We start from the raw sequence: 21,895 nt of genomic DNA on the forward strand, positions 1-21,895 counted from the left end.
CAATGTTAACAAATGTACAATAATGATTATAATAAATTTATAGCAAGTGTAACAAACCATAATAAACCAGAATATATTGACAATAATGACGGGATGATTTCTGATTGGTTATAATAAATACAAATATATTGCACAATGGTTGGTAAGTTAACACATCTGCTTCACTTTCAGGGGTTCTGGTCAGTGGTTTGACTCCTCATGTGGGGTTTGGATGTTCTCCCCGTGCTTACATTGGATGTAATTGGTCTTCATAAGGGTGGAGGGAGGGAGGGAGGGAGGGAGGTAGAGAGAGAGAGAGAGAGAGACAGACAGACAGAGAGAGAGAGAGGGACTAGAGTAAGAGGCTTTTCTGGTTCAATCCCTGGGTAACTGTCACAAGCAGTCAGTCAGTCACCTGCAGATGATGGTGTCGAGGGCACCCGGGCCAAAACAAATTTATACTATTATTCTGTTATAATGTTCAGCTTTATTGTTGACCCTCATAAATGGTGAGGTTGTGACAATGAAATATATTTAGGTAAATTAGTTTTAACGCAAATGTCCTAAAATCAAGTGACAACTCTGCTCTACTTTGCACAATAACCACAATTTTCAATTGAGCCGCTTTCCGCCTCAAGCACACAACCAAGGCTAACTTTTTAACATCAATAAATGATTTGACCTTGGTCTCATTCACAGATCCGTTTGCTTGAGCTTGGCATAAACATGCGCATTCACACCATGCTAATAAGTGTCTTCTTGACCGCACTCTCCCTTGCGCTCTCTCCCTCAGCCCAACCACCTCACTCAACCCTACACACCCACCTCTCTCCATCCCATCCTGTATTAACGCTCCCAATCCTCTTTGAGGCAGAGTGACGTCCGCTACTGTCAGAAACAGACTTAAGCTCTGCCGGCTCCAGGAGAACAGTGGCGAGGAATAACCTTAGGAATAACCAATCAGCACCGATTTCTGCAGTCAGGTGGGGAGGACCTCAAGGGAGAACCAGATCTCTTGCAACCAAGACTCCCATCCCTAGCTGCTGCTCATGCCGCTGGGACCTAAACATAGGAGGAGTAAACTTCGTCACAAACAACTTAAAAGTCTTCCCCTAGAAGCTGAAGGATGAGTACTGAGAGACTGGACTACTACTACTGGGCTGCTGCTTTTGTTTTTAAATGACTTTATTTGACACAAACTTAGAAATCATTACTTTCTCATTGTGGTCCTCCTGCGATGATGGCAAAACAGATGACAGGACATCTTAGGCCTTGTCAGGTGTGTCTGAAAGGTGTGAACAAGTGAACATGTACTGACGCTGGCTGTGAACGTGTGCTTCTAATTGCTAAAAGTAGACTGTTTGGGAGTCGAGAATCCTACAACCGTTGTAGCCCTGGATTTCCTGGAGATGGATGGTCATAATTATGAACGCTTCGGGGATGGGGAGAGGGACAACTACCAGATTGACTACAGGAGGATTGTGGGGGACATGGAACCTGCACGGCCTCGCCTGCCCAACAGAGATGGGGAGCAGCCCCACCTGTACGGCACCTACGCCCACTCCGCGACGCACAGCCACGGGCACGAGACGGCTGCACAGCGGTACAGTGCCACACGTATCCAAGCTGGGTATGAACCAGAGAGGTTAGTCTGACTGTCAGCCTGCATTGACTGAGCTAAAGATAACTTTGTAACTTTTTCATCCGGAGGCCTCTACTTCATCCCTGAGACCCAAACTAATTCAAATCACACGTGGTCCTAACCAGAATGTTGGAACATGTGGGTTTTGGGTTTGAATCCCAGACTTTTATGTGGAGGTCACAAATTTCACCGGCTTCCTCCCACAGAAGACTCTAAATTGCCCGTACATGTGAATGGTTGCTTCTTTTTGTGCATTGTGACTGACAGGCGACCAAGCCAGGTGTTCTCCTGTCTCTCATTCACAATCATTTGATAGCCTCCAGCACACTGATGACCTTATTGAGGACAAGCGCCATAGGAAATTAAAGCATATGCTATAACTATAGGCAGCATGATGACCTAGTGGTGAACACATACATCCACCTCACAGTTCTGATGTTCTAGGTATCAGTAATCCAAGTATTAAGGCTCTCATTGGTTTTCAGCAGAAACTCTGGTTTCCCAACGAGTCCCATCAACAGACATGTTAGTTTCATTGAAGACTTTATTCGTAAATAATAGTGAATGGGAGTGTGAATATTTCTCTGTCCATTCATTTGCCTTCCTTTTGACAGACCAGTGGTCTCTTCCAAAAGTTACTCAAGTAAATGTAACAGAGTTAATGTAACTCGTTACTACCCACCTCTGCAGACCACCTGGAGGGTATAACCGGCCTCTTGCCCAAAGTCAGCTTGACAAGCGGTATAGAAAATGAACACATGACATTGCCATAACATTTATAAAATGCTTGATTCTCAATACAATTACTTTTACTCTGGCATCCAGTGACCCATTTTTGAATCCCAACACTTTGTTTGGGGAAATCTTGATGTATCATTGAGCTTTCCCCGAGGTTTGTTTGCTCTGCAATTTTACAAGTCTCTTTATCACACACCTAAATCCTCTTACCTCACTGAGCTATTTAGTGTGTAGAAGGGACAGATTCCTTGTGTTAGCATCTTCTGTGATAATTTGAAGGAGGATCTGGCACAAGCATGTATGAAGAGAGGAAACAGTCAAGAGAGACGAACAAAACATTCATTGCAACTGAAGCGTCTTGCACACGTTATCTTAGACTATTTTTCTGTGGTATTTGATCATGACTAAATTGGAGACAAAAATAAAAATAAATAAATCCCTCTCTCTAATTTACACCAGCATGTAAAGTTTCCTGGTCATTTTAATCTACAAAACCAAACAAACAAGCTAAAAAAACAACCTGAATAAAATTTAAATTTTCATATCTCTTTTGATGAAACATCGACTTAAAACTAGTTGAATGGTACATTTGCCATGGCCTGAGGGAGTCTGTATAATTTTTACTGGCATTAAGCAACTTTGAGGAGGACGGTAGGAACACTGCCACACCAAAAACTACAAATTTGCTGACTGCTTTATGGCATACGCCACTTTACCCATTCGTTACAAAGACGGAAGTCAATTTGAATGTCTACACACAATTACTGCTTTCCTGGCAGAAGCTGCAAAACAACTGAAAAGTTTTGTCTGAGGAGACAAAAAAGAAAAGAACAAAAGGGAAGCTACACGGATAAAAGGACAGTCAAGGATCAACATTGGCCCGGCTTTCACTAGCTGGCGCGAGCTAAAAAAACAACGCAATGCACTTCCTTCAGACATAACAATACCGCTTTTGTCCATATGGCGCCGCCATAATCAACGGAAACTGAAAGTTCCTGAGTGAATGCTTTAACCTAGTGCCTTTTTTTTTCAGACCGATACCTAGACTGATACTCAACTCTTGAGTTAGTCACCGATACTGTTACCAAATACCGATACCACTACTACTTAAAATTCCCCCCAAAAATGGAATCTAATTTTAAAGAAAGACCTATAAATTCCAATATAGTATTATTCCTAAAAATTATTTAATTAATGACAAATTTCTATCCCTCCATTTTTAAATTTCTAGTTCCTGAAGTGGGCAGCCAATACTGGTATCGGCCACCGTCACGAGTACTGATACCTCAAAGAACAGCTGGTATCAGCACCGATATCAATACGCGCCCATCTCTAGTTTACAAACATTCTAAAAAGGTTTATTCCACAAATTCTAAGCATGTGTGTGTTTTGTACTGCAGCATGGCCGACTACTTGATCAGCGGAGGCACAGGATACGTTCCCGAGGATGGGCTGACAGCACAACAGCTCTTTGCGATTGGCGAGGGGCTGACGTACAAGTAAGGGATGACAACAACGCTGCCGTGTGCACAACATACACTTCTCCAGATGACACAGAAAGTGTCTTCCATTAACTGTGTAATCTTGTCAGCGATAACATAACTGCATGGGTTTAATATGGAGGATTATTTTGAGTAGTACTTTCAAGGATGACTGAGTGCTGAGTGAATGCTAAAAGCATGCATGTGTGTGCATGAGATAATGGCGTCACTTGTCTCCTTTATGGGTGTTGTACTGTTTGCAGGGTTTATCAGTGTCAAGCGGATAAATTCAGAACTGAATATTTCCATTTGGATTGGAAGATTAATGTTTTAAATAAGGGGACATTTAAAGATAAACTAAATCTTACCCTTGCTTGCCTTAAAAGACACACATTTTCACAATGTAATAAATGTCTTAATGAAATGTCTCAGGTTCTTTGGTGAAAATACAAAAAGGATATACACAAATTTCCAGCGCACTTAAGTCAATTTTTATTTACATTACATAGTGTGAAATTCTAACAAAAATTAAGTAAGTAGGCTACAAATGTAAAAAATCAATCAAATATAATGCTTAAAACATTGATTTTGTCTCCCTTCCCAGTGACTTCTTGATCCTGCCTGGTTTCATAGACTTTACTTCTGATGAGGTGGTGAGTATCAATATCCAAGGACAACGATTCATTTAGTGAAAAACTGACCAACACTGCGGTATCAGCCCCACACAATCTGCATTGGTGGTATCGTGTCCTTGTTAGCCTCGCCTTGTTTTCACCTTTGCAAACTCTACTGGGACGTTAAATTGATTTCATGCACAGGTCACATTGGTTGTTGTTTGAGAGCAGATGCTCGCTGCAATCATACACCTGTGTTACCTGACCTCAAGCAATATAATTCAATCTCGAATGGTCTGGGGTTAACTTTTGGGCACTTTGCATGCAATGAAACAAAACTAGCATTTGGTTAACAAATGAGCTGGAGATGCAACTCTATGATGAGGTCTGTGCATGGGCAAGCTGCAGTGTTTGTAAATGTAATCTCCCAACATCAATGCAACCATCTTTGTGCCAATACAATCATTTTCATTTGATAATCTCACATTGAGGTGCGTGAATTGCTTGCGGTTTTGTAGGACCTAACCTCTGCATTAACACGGAAGATCACACTAAAGACGCCTCTCATTTCATCTCCCATGGACACAGTCACAGAATCATCCATGGCCATCGCTATGGCAGTGAGTTCAGCCTGGTGTTTATGTGGCACGTTTTTGTCCATCATCCAGTTTATCTGTCTGATTTCCTCATACTAAAAAAAGTACCTGCCATATCTGTTTGGCTGGTTTCAGTTGATGGGTGGGATTGGAATCATTCATCATAACTGTACAGCTGAGTTCCAGGCCAATGAGGTGCGCAAAGTCAAGGTAAGATATGCCATTAGAGATGATGCAACTCAAATGATACTTTTAGTATGTTTTCACATATAATACATAAATTTGATAAAAAGCCAACGCGGCACCATCATTGTAACATACTTGTAAAACACTATATGTTAAGCTTCAACAACATTAGGTATTCTGATATCTGTTTGGTGCATACAATTCTTAATGACGCAGCCCCGCCCCCATTAAAAACATTTGCACATCTGCACTTACAATCAACTCAAAAAGCTTTTAACTGACCTAAATCAACATGGTCTTGATCCTTACATCCAAAACATCAGGTTCTCTCATAGCCTACTAGCCCCCATTCAGTATGTTTTAAAATGTTGTGAGTTTTATGCATTGGTGTGGTTTGTTCGGACACCGGCTTTTCTTCTATCTCATATTTGAGATACATTTCAGTTATTTTGGGCTTGTTACTGTATAGAAGAAAGTAAACCAGGTAGAAATGGACCAATGAGCTGATTTCGATCTGAAAAAGCGAAAAATAGGTGTGAAATCAGATTGATTAGTAAGCCTGAAAATTGTCAAAACAAACTCAAATCTTGTTGGAGCGTCACATTTTATTCAAGTCCTGTGACGGGAACTTAAAGTGGTCACGATTTACTACTTGGTGTTGCAGCTGTATTTGCTGAGGCCCCAGATGATGAACTGGATCATCTTTAGAATCAACTTGCAGTGTGAATGCGAAGAAAACTCAGTCCCTTTTCTGTTTGTTCACTTCTCGTTTCAAGTTGTCTTGGTTTTGTCTGGACCAAATGACCTGTTTTTGTAAACTTGGTCTGTTTCCTCTTGTTTGTTTGCTTTTCACATTGCTTTGTTTTTCTCCATTTGTTTAGTGAAAAGTCATCAAGACCATCTCTACTGTATCTAATGTTGTTTGTTGTAATGTATTTTAGTTCCTTTGGTCGTTGTTTAAAAGAAACCAAACGCGAGAGGGTTGGTCCAGTAAACTTGTTTGGACCAGAGAAAGCTAAGGCGTGAAACCAGATTTGTTAGCCTTTTTGTACTCATGTGAATGCTCCAATGCTGCTGTACTGACTGAAACACAACACAGAGAGAAAAGCAGAACAGGAACGGGATTATTTTTCTGTTATTTTGCAAATGTGGACAAAAAGAAAATTATGTCCCACTGTTTACTTTTATCTAGTCCAAATCAGTCACTGATTTTGTAAACTTCACAAGATGGAAAATAGGTTTGAGTAAGATCAACCAAAGGCTGCTAATGTGAAAGTGTTAAAAAAAAAAAAAGGACTCTATTAAACCATGCTTACAAACAACCAATGCTTTACTCTGGCATATTTTGTTCTTGTCAGAAATTCGAGCAAGGCTTCATCACAGATCCCGTGGTAATGAGCCCCCGTCACACGGTAGGTGACGTGTTCGAGGCCAAGATCCGCCACGGTTTCTCTGGGATCCCTGTTACAGAGACTGGCAAGATGGGAAGCAAGCTGGTCGGCATCGTGACCTCCAGAGACATTGACTTTCTCTCTGAGAAGGACCATGACCGACCCCTAGAGGAGGTGTGTATTCATTCCATCATATAGAGAACACGTGTCATTTAGTTTCAATCTTACCTGTATTTATAGGCGATGACAAAAAGGGAGGATCTAGTTGTTGCACCCGCTGGTGTCACACTAAAAGAGGCTAATGACATCCTTCAACGTAGCAAAAAAGGTAAACAATGGGCTACAGGAGAGGTAAAATCATCAACACTTGACCCCAAACACACACATCTTCTGTTACTTTTTTAGGTAAGCTTCCAATTGTCAACGACAGTGACGAGCTGGTGGCCATCATCGCCAGGACCGACTTGAAGAAGAACAGAGACTATCCTCTGGCTTCCAAGGATTCCCGCAAGCAGTTGCTTTGCGGGGCAGCGATCGGCACCAGGGACGATGACAAGTACAGGCTGGACCTCCTCGTGCAGGCGGGGGTGGATGTGGTGGTCCTGGTAGGTTTTGACAGCACTATTATCAAATTAATAATTTTGTTTTAGTTCATGTGAAAAATGTCTACTTTTAACACCAAAAAGCTGGATCACCTTAACATAACCATCTTCTTCTTACTAGGACTCCTCCCAGGGTAACTCAGTTTACCAGATCAACATGATCAACTACATCAAACAGAAGTATTCTGAACTCCAGGTGGTTGGAGGAAACGGTGAGCTTGTTTACTGTCAGATCTCCCATTACTGCGCAATCACACCTTTTTCACACGGTTGTCTTTCTCTAGTGGTAACAGCTGCTCAGGCTAAAAATCTCATTGATGCTGGCGTGGATGCCCTCAGGGTGGGCATGGGCTGTGGCTCCATCTGTATCACCCAGGAAGGTAACAAATTCGCAAACAAGCATTCACCCATTTCCAGCGGTGTTTTTATCAAGACAAAAATTGGGTTGACCAAACTGCCAGCTAGCAGGCATAGCAATAAAAGCTGTCTCCAAGTCAGAGGTTGCTTTTGTAGGCCAGTGACATCATAATACTTTTACAACTCTTTTGCTTTTTCAAATGCAACCCACAAATTGGGCTCAGGTAATGTTCGCAAGCCAAGCCCTTAGGGACTGTGATGTCATTTTAAGTCGACAATAAGTGGCAAAATGGACACCTCCTGAATGGATAAAAATGGGTGGGTTTTGCTGCTTTATTCACATTCCACAAACGCAATATTAACTCATTCACTGCCATTGACGGCTATTAACGTCAAAAATTTATTTTAACTATTTCTATTAGTGTAACATTTTTTCTCCACTTTTTTTAACATGAAAACCTATATATTTTTTATTTTACATTTAGAACAGATATAAAATTTGTGATTAATCATTAGTTAACTAGTTAAGTCATGACTTATTTTAAGTCATGTGATTAATTACAAAAAAAAATTTGCTTGTCGCCCCTATTTTTTTTAATTAATTTATGGCAGTGAATTAGTTAATCATGAGTTAACTAGTGAAGTCATGCGATTAATTACGATTAAAAAATGTAATCGCCTGACGCCCCTAATTTTAAATAATATTTTATTAAATTTTTTTTAAATCGTGTCAGGCAATTACAATTTTTTATTGTGATTAACTGCATGATTCAATAGTTAACTCACGATTAATCACACATTTTTATACCTGTTCTAAATGTACAGTATTTTTTTTTCTAGGTTTTCATACTCTTGTTAACAAAAGTGGAAAAAATGTTAAATAGAAATAGTTTAAATGAATTTTTGACGTCTATAGCCGTCAATGGCAGTGAATGAGAATCAGTATTAATCACAATGTTTAGACTAGTGAGACCGCATAGACCATTTTATTGTAAAGAATGTTTTTTTATTTGTTTGTTGCCATTCTATTTTTTTGCTTTACAGTGATGGCATGCGGTCGACCCCAAGGCACATCTGTGTACAAGGTTGCAGAGTATGCCCGCCGCTTTGGAGTGCCTGTAATTGCTGATGGGGGCATTCAGACCGTCGGGCATGTAGTCAAAGCGCTAGCTCTTGGAGCATCGACAGGTCAGACATGAAATTCATCCTTCAATTTTTCCATTTTCACTTGTCCTCGTTAGGGTCTGCTGGAGCCAACACCCTGGACTGTTTGCTAGGTACAGTCATTAGCCATTTCATTAGGTAGGCCTGCATTATATACAATGAACCAGAGCAAGAATTCTGCCTTTTTTAAGGTGACAAAGCTGTTTGGATTGACACTGTTAGAGAGCATTAAAATGTTTGGTTGTAATTTGCAGTGGTGTGTATATGTCATCATATTGAGGGTTGTTTCTACTGTTTTTGTTACTGCTGTTTTCTATTCTCAGTGATGATGGGCTCACTGCTAGCGGCGACCACCGAGGCTCCGGGAGAATATTTCTTTTCCGACGGGGTGCGTTTGAAAAAGTACAGAGGAATGGGTTCCTTGGATGCCATGGAGAAAAACAACAGTCAGAAACGTTACTTTAGGTGGGCTTACTGTAGGTGGCTACCTTTTGCCTTCCTCAACACAAACATTGGCACATGATGCCATTAATGTACATATATTGTTTTTTTTGGGGCGGGGGTGTCCAGTGAGGGAGACAAGGTGAAGGTGGCACAAGGTGTATCAGGGTCAGTCCAAGACAAAGGCTCCATCCAGAAGTTTGTGCCCTACCTCATAGCTGGCATTCAACATGGCTGCCAGGACATTGGAGCTAAGAGTTTGTCGATTTTACGGTAAGAAAAATAATATTTAGGGACAAACTCCTGTATTAGAACACATACCGTATATGCTGTTTTGTAAATTGTCTCTGAGATGAGAGGGTAAATAACACACATGTTGCTAGGGAAAGGTCCAAGTTGATGCAGATGGCTCAGATGCCCACCCAGCAGAGGAAGGACAGGGAGTGGTGTCAAGAACAGGAAGTCAGACACCCATACGCACACTTTCGCAATACGGATGAGATTCAATAATAATTTAACTTTTGAATCACTATTCTTACTTTGCTATTAAAACAGTTATATTGCATGTTGCATCACTTGTTGCTCGATAAAATTCATAGAATACAATAATTTCACCAACAAAATGAGCAATCAATTATGTGATGCTTCTTAGAAGCAAAATGGCTATCTCGCAGACACGTTTTCCAAAATAGGGAGATTAGAAAAGATTTAGTTAGTTGTTTAATGCCACACTTGATGTGTGGGCAGACACTCCTGAGATCCAACTATTTGTAAACAAACACTCAAAAGTCAATTTATAGTCTTTCCTTAAACGTAAGTGATCAGAAGCAAAGAGAAGAGATACACCCCCATCTGCTGGATGAAGTTAAGTACTACCTCCCTGCCTCTAATAAGAGTTGTTTTCATCTCAGATCGATGATGTATTCCGGAGAGCTGAAGTTCGAGAAGAGAACAATGTCTGCTCAGATGGAAGGCGGCGTCCACGGGCTTCACTCGTAAGGATTTTCTGGAACTTTTGCCCTCAAAGCTTCCCTTTTGCAATGTGAACATTTGTCGTGCAATTTGAGTCGTTTATCTCTAGCGTAGTGGCAGATCCCCACCAACCCTCTCCTGTTCTAAAATCACTTTATTGAGTCCTATTGTTGGATGCAATCACCATGAAACATCATACTTGTTTTCTCTCTTCCTCTTGTTATTCATGCTGTCATATTAGATATTCTTTTGTACCATGTAAGTACATCTATGCTGCTTTTTCTCCATCTTCTTGCACTATTCATGACCTGTTTCTTAATGGTTTCGAACCAAATACAGTACAACTTGTTTCCCAACATTTATTGAGCCAAGGCATTTTTTTTTTTACCTTTTGGGGGGGAGGAAAACACTTGTTTTGTATGTATGTGCTCTGACCAAAACCATGTCTCATATAAAAACTATTGATTTGGTGCCATCTGGTGACTTCTTGGTGCCAAGCACCTATTTGCTGAACTGAGGGGAGGCGAGTAATTTTTTTTCAGGCCGTAGCTACATCTAAAATACTAAAGTTGTTTGCCGCCATTTTGTGGCGTTTATTGGCAATAGCAAACCTTTTGTGCAGGCAGCAACAAGCGGGGGTTTACTGTATTCTGAAATAGAGATGAACACAAAGCAATTATTCTGTTAATAAAAGGCGACAGGTAGATACGTGAGAAGACCATTAAATGGAAGACCATTAAATTGATCTGACTGTCACTATCTGTCGCTGGCATAGACAGATGAACAAAAATACATGATTTGTTGTAAATGAACAATTATTTTTGGTCCAATTAACTGAAACTGGATCATTTTCTATCACACTCCTAGCACAGTGGTTGGGAATCACCAGTATGATAGACAGTGTGATGATGTCATCACCACATGGAAAATATGTCAATTTTCACAAATTTTTCATCACTTGCAGTTATGAGAAGCGACTTTACTGAGGCCGGAGGAAAGGGAAACACCCGCTCGGGACCAGATGTCCCTGCCCCGGCCCTGCTGAGCAGACGAACAACGCACACGTGAACAAGCTACCAAATTCTCACCTTCATATTTCATATTTAACGATCGCCTTCTAGACACCATGCACTGCTTTGCTTCTCTCATGAAATGAACTTGTCTGATCTTTTCAAGAGAAAACTGACATTAGTTAATTAATTATGTGACCTGATTTGTTCCTTGTCATGTTTAGGGGTTTCATATTTTTAAAATAATTATGTGTGTGTCCCACTTTTCAGAGCCTTGAAATATTCATCTCGTTAGGTACACTTATTCCAGGGGTGGGCAAAATATGGCCCGATGTTGCACACACCCTTTTTTTCAATACAGCCTGCCAAGCATTGAAATTATTGCAAGTTCTGTATTTTTATTTTTATTTTGCTTTAAATTAGCTGTTTTTTCCCCAAGCGAAATAATCGACCAGGATTCTGTCTTTGGCCACAATGTGGCGTGGGACTCTAGTTAAGGTAAGCCATTTTAAACTGAAAACAAAAACGTTTCCATGATTAAAAACAGAAGTTTCAAATACAACTCGAATTTGTTCGCTGCCGTCCACACGATTAGGGATCTGTGACTTAAAGTCTGAAAAATATGGTGTATATATTTGTATATTTGTTAAACTAATATACCTTGGCATATCTATCCATTCTAAAAATCTAATTTCCCCACAAATGGTCTACACAATCTACTGAGATCATACTGTAAATATACAGATTATCAATACATTTTAGACAATAATTCTATATTTTTGTGTATATTTAGCAAACTGCTTATTATCTATCATATTTTGCAATGGCATAATAATGCACTGCATAATAAGGGATGACGTTGGATTGTATGGGTGTACCTAATAAGTGTCCACTGAAAGTGTATTGCTTAGGAACTCAGGCAAATAAGAAGAAAAACTATTTGTGATTTTAAAATGTAACATTTTATTTTATCATGAACGGAAGGCAACACAAATGTGATCTTGTTGATTTAAAAAAAAAAATTATATATATTTTGAAAAATCAACTTTGTACATTCCTCCATTAGCATCTCACTTGCGCTGTTCAGTACAAATTCAGGGGTTTTCACAATGGTAAGTACTAAGTAATCTCACTCAGAATCTTCTGGTGTACTCTTTATATAAAATGGTCAGCCTAAATACAACAGAAGGAATAAAAGAACAAACTTGTACAAAGATGTAAAATGTGTATTTTTCAGCTTGTTCTGTAAAAGAGGCTCTCATGTGCGTGCGTGTGTGTGTGTATGCGTGTTTTTGTGACTGCTGGAACGTGCACATTTGTTCTTGATTAAATAGACAACACTGAATGACAAAAAGTGCTTGTTCTGATAATTGATCATGTTCGATTAACACTGTCAGAGAGTAATGATTAAAAAAATACGTTTGTTGGTGCAATCCATTGCATTATACTGAAAGCAGTTTCCAATATTTTGTCTATTTCTTGTAGAAAAATTAGGTAAAGGTATGATTTACAAATATTAGTAAATTACTCTGACAGCGTCAATCACAACTAAGCATTACTACCACTATTAGGAGAAAATTATAGCTCTTGTATTCTATTAGATTGCAAAGGTGTACCTAATAAATCTGGTGAATGTCAGCACTATGAATAAAATAATTTTAATTAAATTATGGGATTTTAAAAAACAAACAAAAATCTGTCATCACAAGTCTATAATAGCTGTTTTCCTGCTGTGATTAGTAATGTGATTAATTCACTTCAGAGATATTTTTATATAAATATAAACAAAATTTGTCTATAGTATGGTATATTAATTATATACAAAACAAATTCAAAATGTGTGGAAAATAAGTTACGGTTTATATACTGCAAAATTACTATAAAAAACTAATTTTGAAAATAGTTTGTTAAGTGAAACTCGTTATTTTCTTATTTTTTATTTAGTAAACATGGGAAATTGCTTTGCAAGGGCATTTTCTTCTTAATATACATATGAAAATTCATTTTTTATTGTTTCTTATGTCAGCTTCCAAAATTATCAAATGGTGAATGTTAGAATTGCTGTAATCTTATCATTATCAAAATGATAAGAAATGAAATATTTCTTGACGTGTTTTTTGAGATGCACCTATACCTTCCCAATGCCCACATTATTTCCTCTATTTAGACTATTTCTCTGTTAAACAAGTGTATTTTTACATTTACTGTATCTATACAGTATAATCTCATCATGTGCACTCAAATTGCATACAGACTTCACTTGCAGTCTACAGTTCAATGGTGTCACTGCAAACGCTCAAAGCATCAATTTGCTTGCACACATTGACAAACTCCGCCTGCACGGCCAGATCCCATTCCAGCTGCTTGCTCTCGCTCAGGTGTTTAGTCCCTGCCAATCGTTCAGATCGCTGGCCATCCTTGGAGGCGACGCTCAAGGTTCGGTAACGTCTGTAGTTAGACAGGTGAGGGATGGCGCGCGGGAGGCTGTTCTGTGCCATGCTTTGCCCTCTGTTGGCCCAGGAATTGGAGCGCAGCTTTCTTGTCTCCTTGGCTTTGCTACACAGGCCCAGGGTTGAACCAGAAATGCTTCCTTTCCAATCAGACTGCTCTGATGACATGGGTGCTTTGTTGTGTGATTTCAGTATACCGTGAGGCTGGGAAGGTTTAGAATTGTTCTCTTGATCCAGGTCGCCACAGGAAGAGGTTCGATAAAGAGAACTTTTCTCACAGGCAGTCTCTTGTTTTGATGTGCCTTGCTGAGGAGAACCCAGTGAATGGCTGGAGGAACTGGGAACGAGTCTTGGCAAGCCAAATATACTGTGAGCGAATAGGGATTCACTAAACAGAGCCTGATCTATGCTGCGAGACAGGTCTATTGGAGATGGGGGCCGTAGGTCCACAGTAGAGTCAGCCCCTAAACTCAGAGACGATAGCTGGAAGTCTACATTTTTGGGCTTGTGCGCCGGGCTTGCGGGTGTCGGTAGTAAAGTTGTCTGGGATTGGTTTGGCAGAGATATAAAGGCAAGCCCATTTGCAGAATGATCCACCATCAAGCCAAGAGGAAGAACCTCTGACTGTCCCTTTGTCGTGACACCACACACTACCATCTTTTGTGGTTTGTCTTGAGACCAGGAAATTACAGGTGAATTTGCATGTCCCGGAGAGGACAAGGTGATCCCGAGCGAGGGCGAGCTGCAGGACAGTCGAGACCAAGTACCTGGCCTTGGATGAGCCTTGAAAGACTTGTTTTGACAGAACAAAGGATGCGTGCCAATGAGAGACAAACCAAGGCAAACTCCAGCCTCACACAGCCGGCATCCGATTTGATATCCCCACCAGGGCCAGGGTAGGAAGCCATAGTTTTCAACCCCGCCAAAACCGAGAGCGTGTAAGATTCCATAGAGCTGTAGGCCTCCGCATCCTAACAAACACAAGGAAGCCCCGACTCCGGCAACTGCCGCCCGACCCCAGTCTTCCACTTTTGCAAAAGGGCAACTTGCTGGGTGAGTCATCTCAGGAGATCCTCCACACTCCCCGTGGTCATCCAACCTGTAGATGTGTTTGGTGTCCACTTGTATCAGACAGTAAAAGATGACATAGGAGCTTGAGAGGAAGAGTGTCAAGCACACAAAGACGCCTTGAGGGACCAGGAGAATGATAGTGGGGAGGCTGTGAAAGAGCTGGAGAATTCCAATGCAGCCTAGGGAAACACCAAAGTGCACCAGGGATAAAGAAAGCAGGAGGCAAGGTTTGGGGAGGGCAGACAGTGAGGGGGAGATGGCGAGCGAAAGGGAAAGACGCTTGCGGGAGCGCAGAGAAAGAAGGAAGAAGGCCAGGGAGAAGGCGGATATCAGACAAGGGAAGGGAAGCTGAGAGAGCAACAGAGAGCTCAGAGGAGGCAGACGATCTTGATGTCTGTAAGCGTCATAGAGCAAGCAGAACGCCTGAGTTCCTGCGAATCCGAGAAGGAACAAGTGCAGCAGGGTGAAGTAGGGGCTTCCAGATGGACAGCGGAAGGGCAAGCCCAGTAGGCACACCACTGAGATCAGTCCAAACACCGTAAAGACGGACCCAAGACCGTAAATGTGGGCTTCCCAGGCAAATCCCCACGTGGCGAGTGCAGTGTTCCAGTCCGAGTACAGAGGAACAAAAAGGGAAGGACTATGATCCAGAGAGGGACCCTGGGAGTCACTAGGTGGGAATTTGTCCTGGTACATGGGAGTCCAGGTTGGGATAGTTGTTCCACAGGGTGTGACTGATGTCTGGACAGAACCATTCGTCCTTGGGAGTTGCTGGTCATCATCAGCACCTTGGGGACCATCTATCAAATGACAAGAAAAGAACATTTGAGTTGAGAGAAGAGAATTAAGCTGTCATCACATGATTTTTCTACTGACAGGTTTGCTTTATTTCCCGTGCATGGTAATGGTCAGGGAGGAGCCTCCAGGACAAACCTGTTCAGCGTTATCATTAGTTAGGTTTATAAGCGCTGGATTGACAGGAGCGAGTTGCCAGAATATTGTTTAGTACCTGTTAGTCATGTGCTTGTTTTCTCCACCTCATACCGGGTTGTACCTGTTTTTCCAGTCTATTTTTGCTGCTTCACTTGTGTAGTGTGTTTAAGTCGTTTTGCTTGATACCTGTTTGTTTGTTTGTTCTCAACTTGGGTGGTTTAGATTCCATTCATCCATTTTCTTAACCGCTTGTCCTCACAAGGGTCACAGGGGGCGCTGGAGCCTATCCCAGCTGGCTTCGGTAGTAGGCGGGGTACACCCTGAACTGGTTGCCAGCCAATCGCAGGGCACACAGAGACGAACAACCATCCACACTCACTATCACACCTACGGGCAATTTGGAGGCTTCAATTAACTTGAGATGCATGTCTTTGGAATGTGGGAGGAAACCGGAGCACCCGGAGAAAACCCACGCAAGCACGGGGAGAACATGCAAACTCCACCCAGGAAGCCCGGACTCGATCTCACGTCCTCTGCACTGGGAAGCGGACGTGCTAACCAGTCAGCCACCTGGTTTATATTCATTTTTTCTTATTTTCTTTTTGACTCTTAGACACATTCTTGTGTAGTTAGGAATCTTTGTGTTTGTTTCTTTTGGTTTCTCATATCAATTTGCTCCTATACGGCTGATTATTTTAATGATCTTTTTGCTGTGCTTCTGTATTGATTGTTCAAGTCAGTGTCAGCTCTTTTTGGGGGGGTTTCCTATTGTGGCACATGCATGTTTGTAGGATGTTGGAGGGGACACCCTGGATTCGTCGCTATCAATCACAGGTACAATTATTTATACTCAGCCATACTTACAGTCACTGAGTGGAAATCAAAACAGAAATTCATGTTTTGTTCTCATGACATTGGTGTTAATTAATTAATTATCAATATTGGATCTGCTACACTTCTTATCAAAATATAGTTCTGTGGATTGGTAATGAAGTGCTGCCTCCATGAGTGAAAATGCAATCCTTGTTTTTACTGTGTTTTTGGAGGCTCACATTTTCCTGAAGTCGTAGTGGCTGCTCGTCTCGACAAAAACCCTACCTGCAAACCCCCAATGGCCATGGTAATGAAAGCTGTAATCGACATTGGCCTTGAAAAAAAAGGGGGTGTTGAGAAGTGGTTCAGTGGTATGCGACAGGACTACCTCCTTAAAGCATGCTAATTTCAGCATTGCTGTAAAAAAACTAAAAATCATGATGAAAGCATGTTAGACATTTTATATACACAGTTTTAAAAGGAGAGACTGCGGGAAGGATTTTGAACTACAAAGCGTCCTTCAAGATTGTGGTCTCTCTACTGATGTACGATACAGAGATAAAGTGGAGTAGCCTATGTGAAGTTAATCCATTATAAAACAGAACAGGCTTGTAAGTGGGTCACACAGAGAGTGGGGAGCACGCGCAAGTAACGAGTGCACATGCGAGTGAGACAATATCGACTTCTCCGCCGCTCCTATTTTGCCAGCTATTAATGCACTGAGGGGTTGTTACATGTTATTGTCAAATCATTTCAATGAGATTCTGATATGCAACTCATTCATAAGAAAAGGATGCTCATGCTCAGATTTATTAGTGGTTATAAATAGAATGCGTCCTAGTTCTTGTCCTCATTATCAATGGATTTGCTCATCCAACAACACCAACAAGTGCTTTTCCTTGGAATTTTGCCCTCTATGAATGTAATGAATTGTTTTAACGGAGTGTATTGTAAAACTGTCACATGTGGACAGAGAATATTGTTAAAAGTGTGACGGATCAATTCCAGCAGGCTTTTGGCTTCTATCCATGCTTTATAGCAGTTGTCCTCATTAGGGTTGCGTGTGAGTTGAAATCTATCACAGCTGACTTTGGGTGAGAGGCAGGGTACACATTAGACTGGTAGGCTAGCCAGCCATTTACAGGACACAATTAGATAAACAAACAGCCACATCCACACCTATAGAAATGTCAATTTCTTAAATGAATGCATTTTTATGGAATGCAGGAGAACCTCTGAACTTCGATTCAGACATTCTTAACCACTTGGTCACCCTGCTGCTCCAGCCCCAACTAGTTGAGCTGCAAGCTCTAGCAACTCAACTAGCTGTAGCTACAGCCTACAATACTTCCAAGTTCCAACACTGACATGGCGGAAAGTGAGAGGAGTGTTATCTCCATTGGTGGCAAATCCAGGTCCAGAAAGTAAAAACAGTGCAACAGTTTGGCTTTAGCCACAAACTAGCTTGTTTACCTGCTGGTTGATTAGAAGCACCTGTGCTTCAGTTGTTTTTTTTTCTAAATCAAATGATGTTTAAGTCATTTAGTTTTAAGGGTGATGTAAAGTGTTTTGAGATCATAGTTGGTGTTATGATTATAGGGCTTTGTCCCAATTCCCCGCAAATAGACGGTGGTTTACTCTACCTCTTTTTGTCTCTGCGTTAGCTCCTCTAGTTGGAACCACATCCTCAAAGACAGCTTTTGTTGTAATGGTTCTTCCCGCTCTGCCCATGGCTACAGATGGAGTGCTGTTCCCCTTGTTGGATGTAAGATCTGGAGCAGGCTGTCCAGTTGCGAAAATGTTCAGCGTAATTCCATCCGTTGAAGAAGCTATTGATGGGGTAACTTCTGCAGTACTCTCGGTCTCCAGTTCCTCTTCCCTTCGACGCAACAGCATTGTCTCCGCCTCGACATCACTATACTCACCGAGAACTCCCTGCTGACCGTAGTCCCAACTCACAGATGGGCTTGAGGAACCGAGCATATTTTCTCCAAAACTAGAATCAAAAGGTCTACGAGAGGGTCCCTTGGGATATTCTCCGGTTAGGAATGCAGAGTGAAATGATAAAAGCCATGACAGGAGGTAAAGAGTCCACTGAAAGAGCATGGTGAGGGTCTATGAAATCCCACTTATCACATATTGGATGGATGTCTTGATGATTTGTCCCCCTAGAGGCAAAATAACCGTCGACATTTAAAAGCACGACTAGGCTAGAGCGTGCATGTTTCAGCATTCTTACCTCATCGGTAGCGCACTCTGCTGCTTCCAACACTGGATCGCTGCATAACTGCACTCTCACTGCATAGTGCTCTTTTTTTTTTGTACACACACGCACACACGCACACTTGTAGACCCCACCTCCTGCAGATAAGGCCCATTCACTGCTCACACTGACATTGCTCAGTTGTCTCAAAGTGTGCTATAGTAGAACGAGGGGGGGGGGGGGGGGGATCACTGTTCAATTCAGGTGTATTCCCATTTTTAGTTGTATACATTTAACCCTAATTATTCTTTAAAACACTATGCTAGCATTAAAACCCTAACTGGAATGCCTAACCCTGACTTAAAACCTAATTGGAAACCTAACTAGAGTGTTTAACCCAGACATGAAACCCCAATTTGAATATTAACCCTCACTTGAAACCCAAATTTGAAACCCTAACTTGTTTAAAATCAAAACCCAGGCTTGAAACCCCTACTTTTAAACCCTAACTTGAATGTCAAACCCTTGTTTAAAACCCTAACACAAGCTTGAAATCCTAACTTTTAACCCTAATTTAAATGAATCTCGCTTAAACCCTAGCTAGAAATCCCATCTTGAACGCCGAGCCCTGAATTGTAACCATACTTTGAAACCTTTACCCTAGGTTTGGAACCGTAGCCTTATTTGAATGTCTAATCCTGGCTTGAAGCCCTAATTTGAAACACCAACTTGAAACCCTAACTTGCCCTAACCTCAAACCCTACATTGAAACCCTAACCCAGACCGTGGCTTGAACTACTAGCTCTTGTTTGAAACCCTAACCCTGTTTTTAAAATCCTAAATGTGCATTAGCAGTCCATATAAATGATGTCAGATGACATAACTCATCAACTGACCGCCACAAAAGCAGGCAGCAGGCAACTGTTGTGAAACCACAGCAGATCAATACACAACATCGGATGCTATTGACAGCTGATGCTATTGTGGCCTTTGTGCTAAACATGCAGCTCCGAGTCCGACCAAGGAAATTATATTTTGAATAGCAAAGCAGATGCATAATGCATAGTTATAATGGGGGAGGATGGAAAGATGTTTCAGCAGTAGTCTTGTATACAAGACTGGAAGCTTGAACAGACTGGTACGGAAAACCAACATGCATGCTAATACAAAAAGCGACTCGGCTCCAGTCCTTCACTTAAATAACAAGTCCCTCCCGAAGTGAGAAAAAAAAACCTCCTAGATATTAATAATTTTATACATACACACATATATATGTACAATCTACAGCACACAGTATATTATGAATATTAACCTACAACTAGACCCTCTATTATCTATATTTGTGCCTCTTAATTTTTTACTAATTGTTCAAAAATGACTTCAATATGTAATTATGATGCATTACATACAAATGTGCACTGAAAACGATGCAAATTAACAGGTTTGGGTATATGCTGTCACTTTAAATAACTATTTGGACTGTATTAATTACGTACCTCAGAACAACAGGCAATACCTGATATGTTCACCGCTTTTTTTCCTGTTGATTACATCTTCAGATGAAACATATTTGCATACACCTAAAGCGGGCAGAGCTTGGCATCAGTGTATGATGATCAATTATTTGCTATGAAAATCATCATAATCAAATTGTCTCATACGTAGTGCATTTATCCAGGGTGGGGTAGGGGTGAAATCCACTGGCCTCGTGGCCTATTTCAATTCCCTGGTTCGTTCTGAAATAGATGTTGATCCACATAACTATGGACGTAAAACAAAGTCATACATTATCTCCTTCCACTGGCTAACGGCTAGCCCATGATACTCATGTATAACAAAACACAAAATTCCTGTCACACCCAGCCAAAGAGACATTTGATAAAATTTCAGTTAATTTACACAGCTGGTAAGTGCAGTGAAAACGCGACCTTCCTTCCGTGTGATCCATCCGTTATCGGGCGATACAGGAAAGCATCAAGCCAGCCGTGAGTAAGGCGACCGGAAAGGAACAATGGTAGGCTAAACACATGAGGTCAGCAAGAGACGCCACCAAATTTGTTGCCTAACATTTGGTGGTCTAAATCCATTGGGGTTGCTGTTTGGATAAGTCGTAATCCGGCAAGACAAAGTCAGCGGGGACCCCCGGTGCAGGGTGGGAACCCACCGGGAATGAGAGCAAGATGCAGCAACAAAGCTGCACAAACAAAGTTAGAGACAACAAGGGCTTGTGACAAAGGAGGCTTTTTTCATGTTTGTTGCAAAAAGCTGAAAAATTAACTTACTATATATGCAAGATATGGAAAAACATAGAGCCAATTTTTTTTTTTATGTTTCAGACAATTCATTAGTTACACCTGCAATTAGGGACGAGCCATCCATTACAAAGACAATGAAAGTGACTAGCAGTGACGGGATGGGCCCTTATACCCAGGGTCACCGCTTCCTATTGAAGAGGAATCAAAAATATTTGTCCTCTTTGCGTGTTCCAAAACTTGAAGACAGATTTAATGTAAGACAAAACACCTTTGCAAAAATGATTTTAATCTAACAGAGATCTCTGGACATCGTAACAGACTCCAATTCATCACTCAACAGGTGGAATTCAGACCGCCGAATGTGTCTCTTCCACGTGTAAAATGGCTTCTTATAGTTAAAACCGACCGCCTCTCTTTCATTTGTAGACAAAACATACTCTCTGGGTACTTTTCCATGAGCGATGGCGAAAACAGAGTCAGGGGTGCGTGTTCAAAACAGATTCTGTTCTCAAGGACCAAATGTGTTTTCCCACAGAGAAGGAACTTCTAGACCAAATAATATGTCCCAGCTTAAGGTCAAATTATACTGAGTTCAACACTACTTGCTTTACACGTCTATAAAACCTTTCAACATGGTTAATATAAATAATTAAGATGTTAATAATGTATAACAATGGTTAATATATGAAAATAAAGAATTTAAATGTTAATAATATCTAACACTATACGCTTATAACGCACTGTGCGTATAGGGCACCACATGGCCTCAAAGGGCACCAGGCAAGTGTCTTTTTTCTCTCCTCTCTTTTATAGGCAGCATACGCAGACCCATGCCATGCTATTGTTCGGACAAGAAAATAAAGTAATAAATTAATCATTTAGTGGACAGTTGGCATTCGCTTTCCTCTCCTCTCATCATGACGTAACATCGCACCGCTGCCTCTCCCGGTGCTCGTGCAAAATGATCCTCCGGTCCACCGCCTATCCCCCTTCTTGG

The 21,895-nt window shown here is 41.1% G+C and overlaps 2 protein-coding genes across 3 annotated transcripts; one reads left to right on the plus strand and one right to left on the minus strand.

The window, feature by feature from the left end:
- The first annotated feature begins 867 nt into the window (after nucleotides 1-867).
- On the plus strand, nucleotides 868-12,389 carry impdh1a (IMP (inosine 5'-monophosphate) dehydrogenase 1a). The gene is made up of 16 exons (XM_077568986.1): nucleotides 868-1,624; nucleotides 3,760-3,858; nucleotides 4,445-4,493; nucleotides 4,973-5,074; nucleotides 5,186-5,260; nucleotides 6,595-6,801; nucleotides 6,868-6,955; nucleotides 7,033-7,232; nucleotides 7,351-7,441; nucleotides 7,514-7,609; nucleotides 8,631-8,774; nucleotides 9,074-9,215; nucleotides 9,321-9,464; nucleotides 10,103-10,186; nucleotides 10,405-10,421; nucleotides 11,128-12,389. Exons 1-16 carry the CDS (start codon nucleotides 1,389-1,391, stop codon nucleotides 11,229-11,231), a joined length of 1,878 nt encoding a protein of 625 aa, XP_077425112.1. The 5' UTR covers nucleotides 868-1,388; the 3' UTR covers nucleotides 11,232-12,389.
- Nucleotides 12,113-18,773, minus strand: prrt4a (proline rich transmembrane protein 4a). 2 transcript variants are annotated; one of them, XM_077568983.1, is made up of 3 exons: nucleotides 18,680-18,773; nucleotides 18,084-18,608; nucleotides 12,113-15,494 (listed from the first exon to the last, which is right to left on the minus strand). In XM_077568983.1, the coding sequence occupies exons 2-3, from the start codon at nucleotides 18,544-18,546 to the stop codon at nucleotides 13,441-13,443; spliced, it is 2,517 nt and encodes an 838-aa protein (XP_077425109.1). In that variant the 5' UTR covers nucleotides 18,547-18,608; nucleotides 18,680-18,773; the 3' UTR covers nucleotides 12,113-13,440. The 2 variants fall into 2 exon arrangements, with proteins under 2 accessions (XP_077425109.1, XP_077425111.1); XM_077568985.1 differs by having other exon boundaries at nucleotides 18,084-18,716.
- Nucleotides 18,774-21,895: the final 3,122 nt, after the last annotated feature.

This window comes from Vanacampus margaritifer, chromosome 6 (assembly GCF_051991255.1).
Source record: "Vanacampus margaritifer isolate UIUO_Vmar chromosome 6, RoL_Vmar_1.0, whole genome shotgun sequence".
Classification (NCBI taxonomy): Eukaryota; Metazoa; Chordata; class Actinopteri; order Syngnathiformes; family Syngnathidae; genus Vanacampus; species Vanacampus margaritifer.

What these genes read in the sequence shown, in the direction of transcription:
- impdh1a (XM_077568986.1), top strand. Translation starts at nt 1,389, where the DNA reads ATGGATGGTCATAATTATGAACGCTTCGGGGATGGGGAGAGGGACAAC. An exon ending in GGCGAGGGGCTGACGTACAA is followed by an intron (nt 3,859 to 4,444) that starts GTAAGGGATGAC and finishes CTCCCTTCCCAG; the next exon opens with TGACTTCTTGATCCTGCCTG. An exon ending in AAGAGTTTGTCGATTTTACG is followed by an intron (nt 9,465 to 10,102) that starts GTAAGAAAAATA and finishes TTTTCATCTCAG; the next exon opens with ATCGATGATGTATTCCGGAG.
- prrt4a (XM_077568983.1), bottom strand. Translation starts at nt 18,546, where the DNA reads ATGCTCTTTCAGTGGACTCTTTACCTCCTGTCATGGCTTTTATCATTT. An exon ending in TAACGCAGAGACAAAAAGAG is followed by an intron (nt 15,495 to 18,083) that starts GTAGAGTAAACC and finishes GTCATTTGATAG; the next exon opens with ATGGTCCCCAAGGTGCTGAT.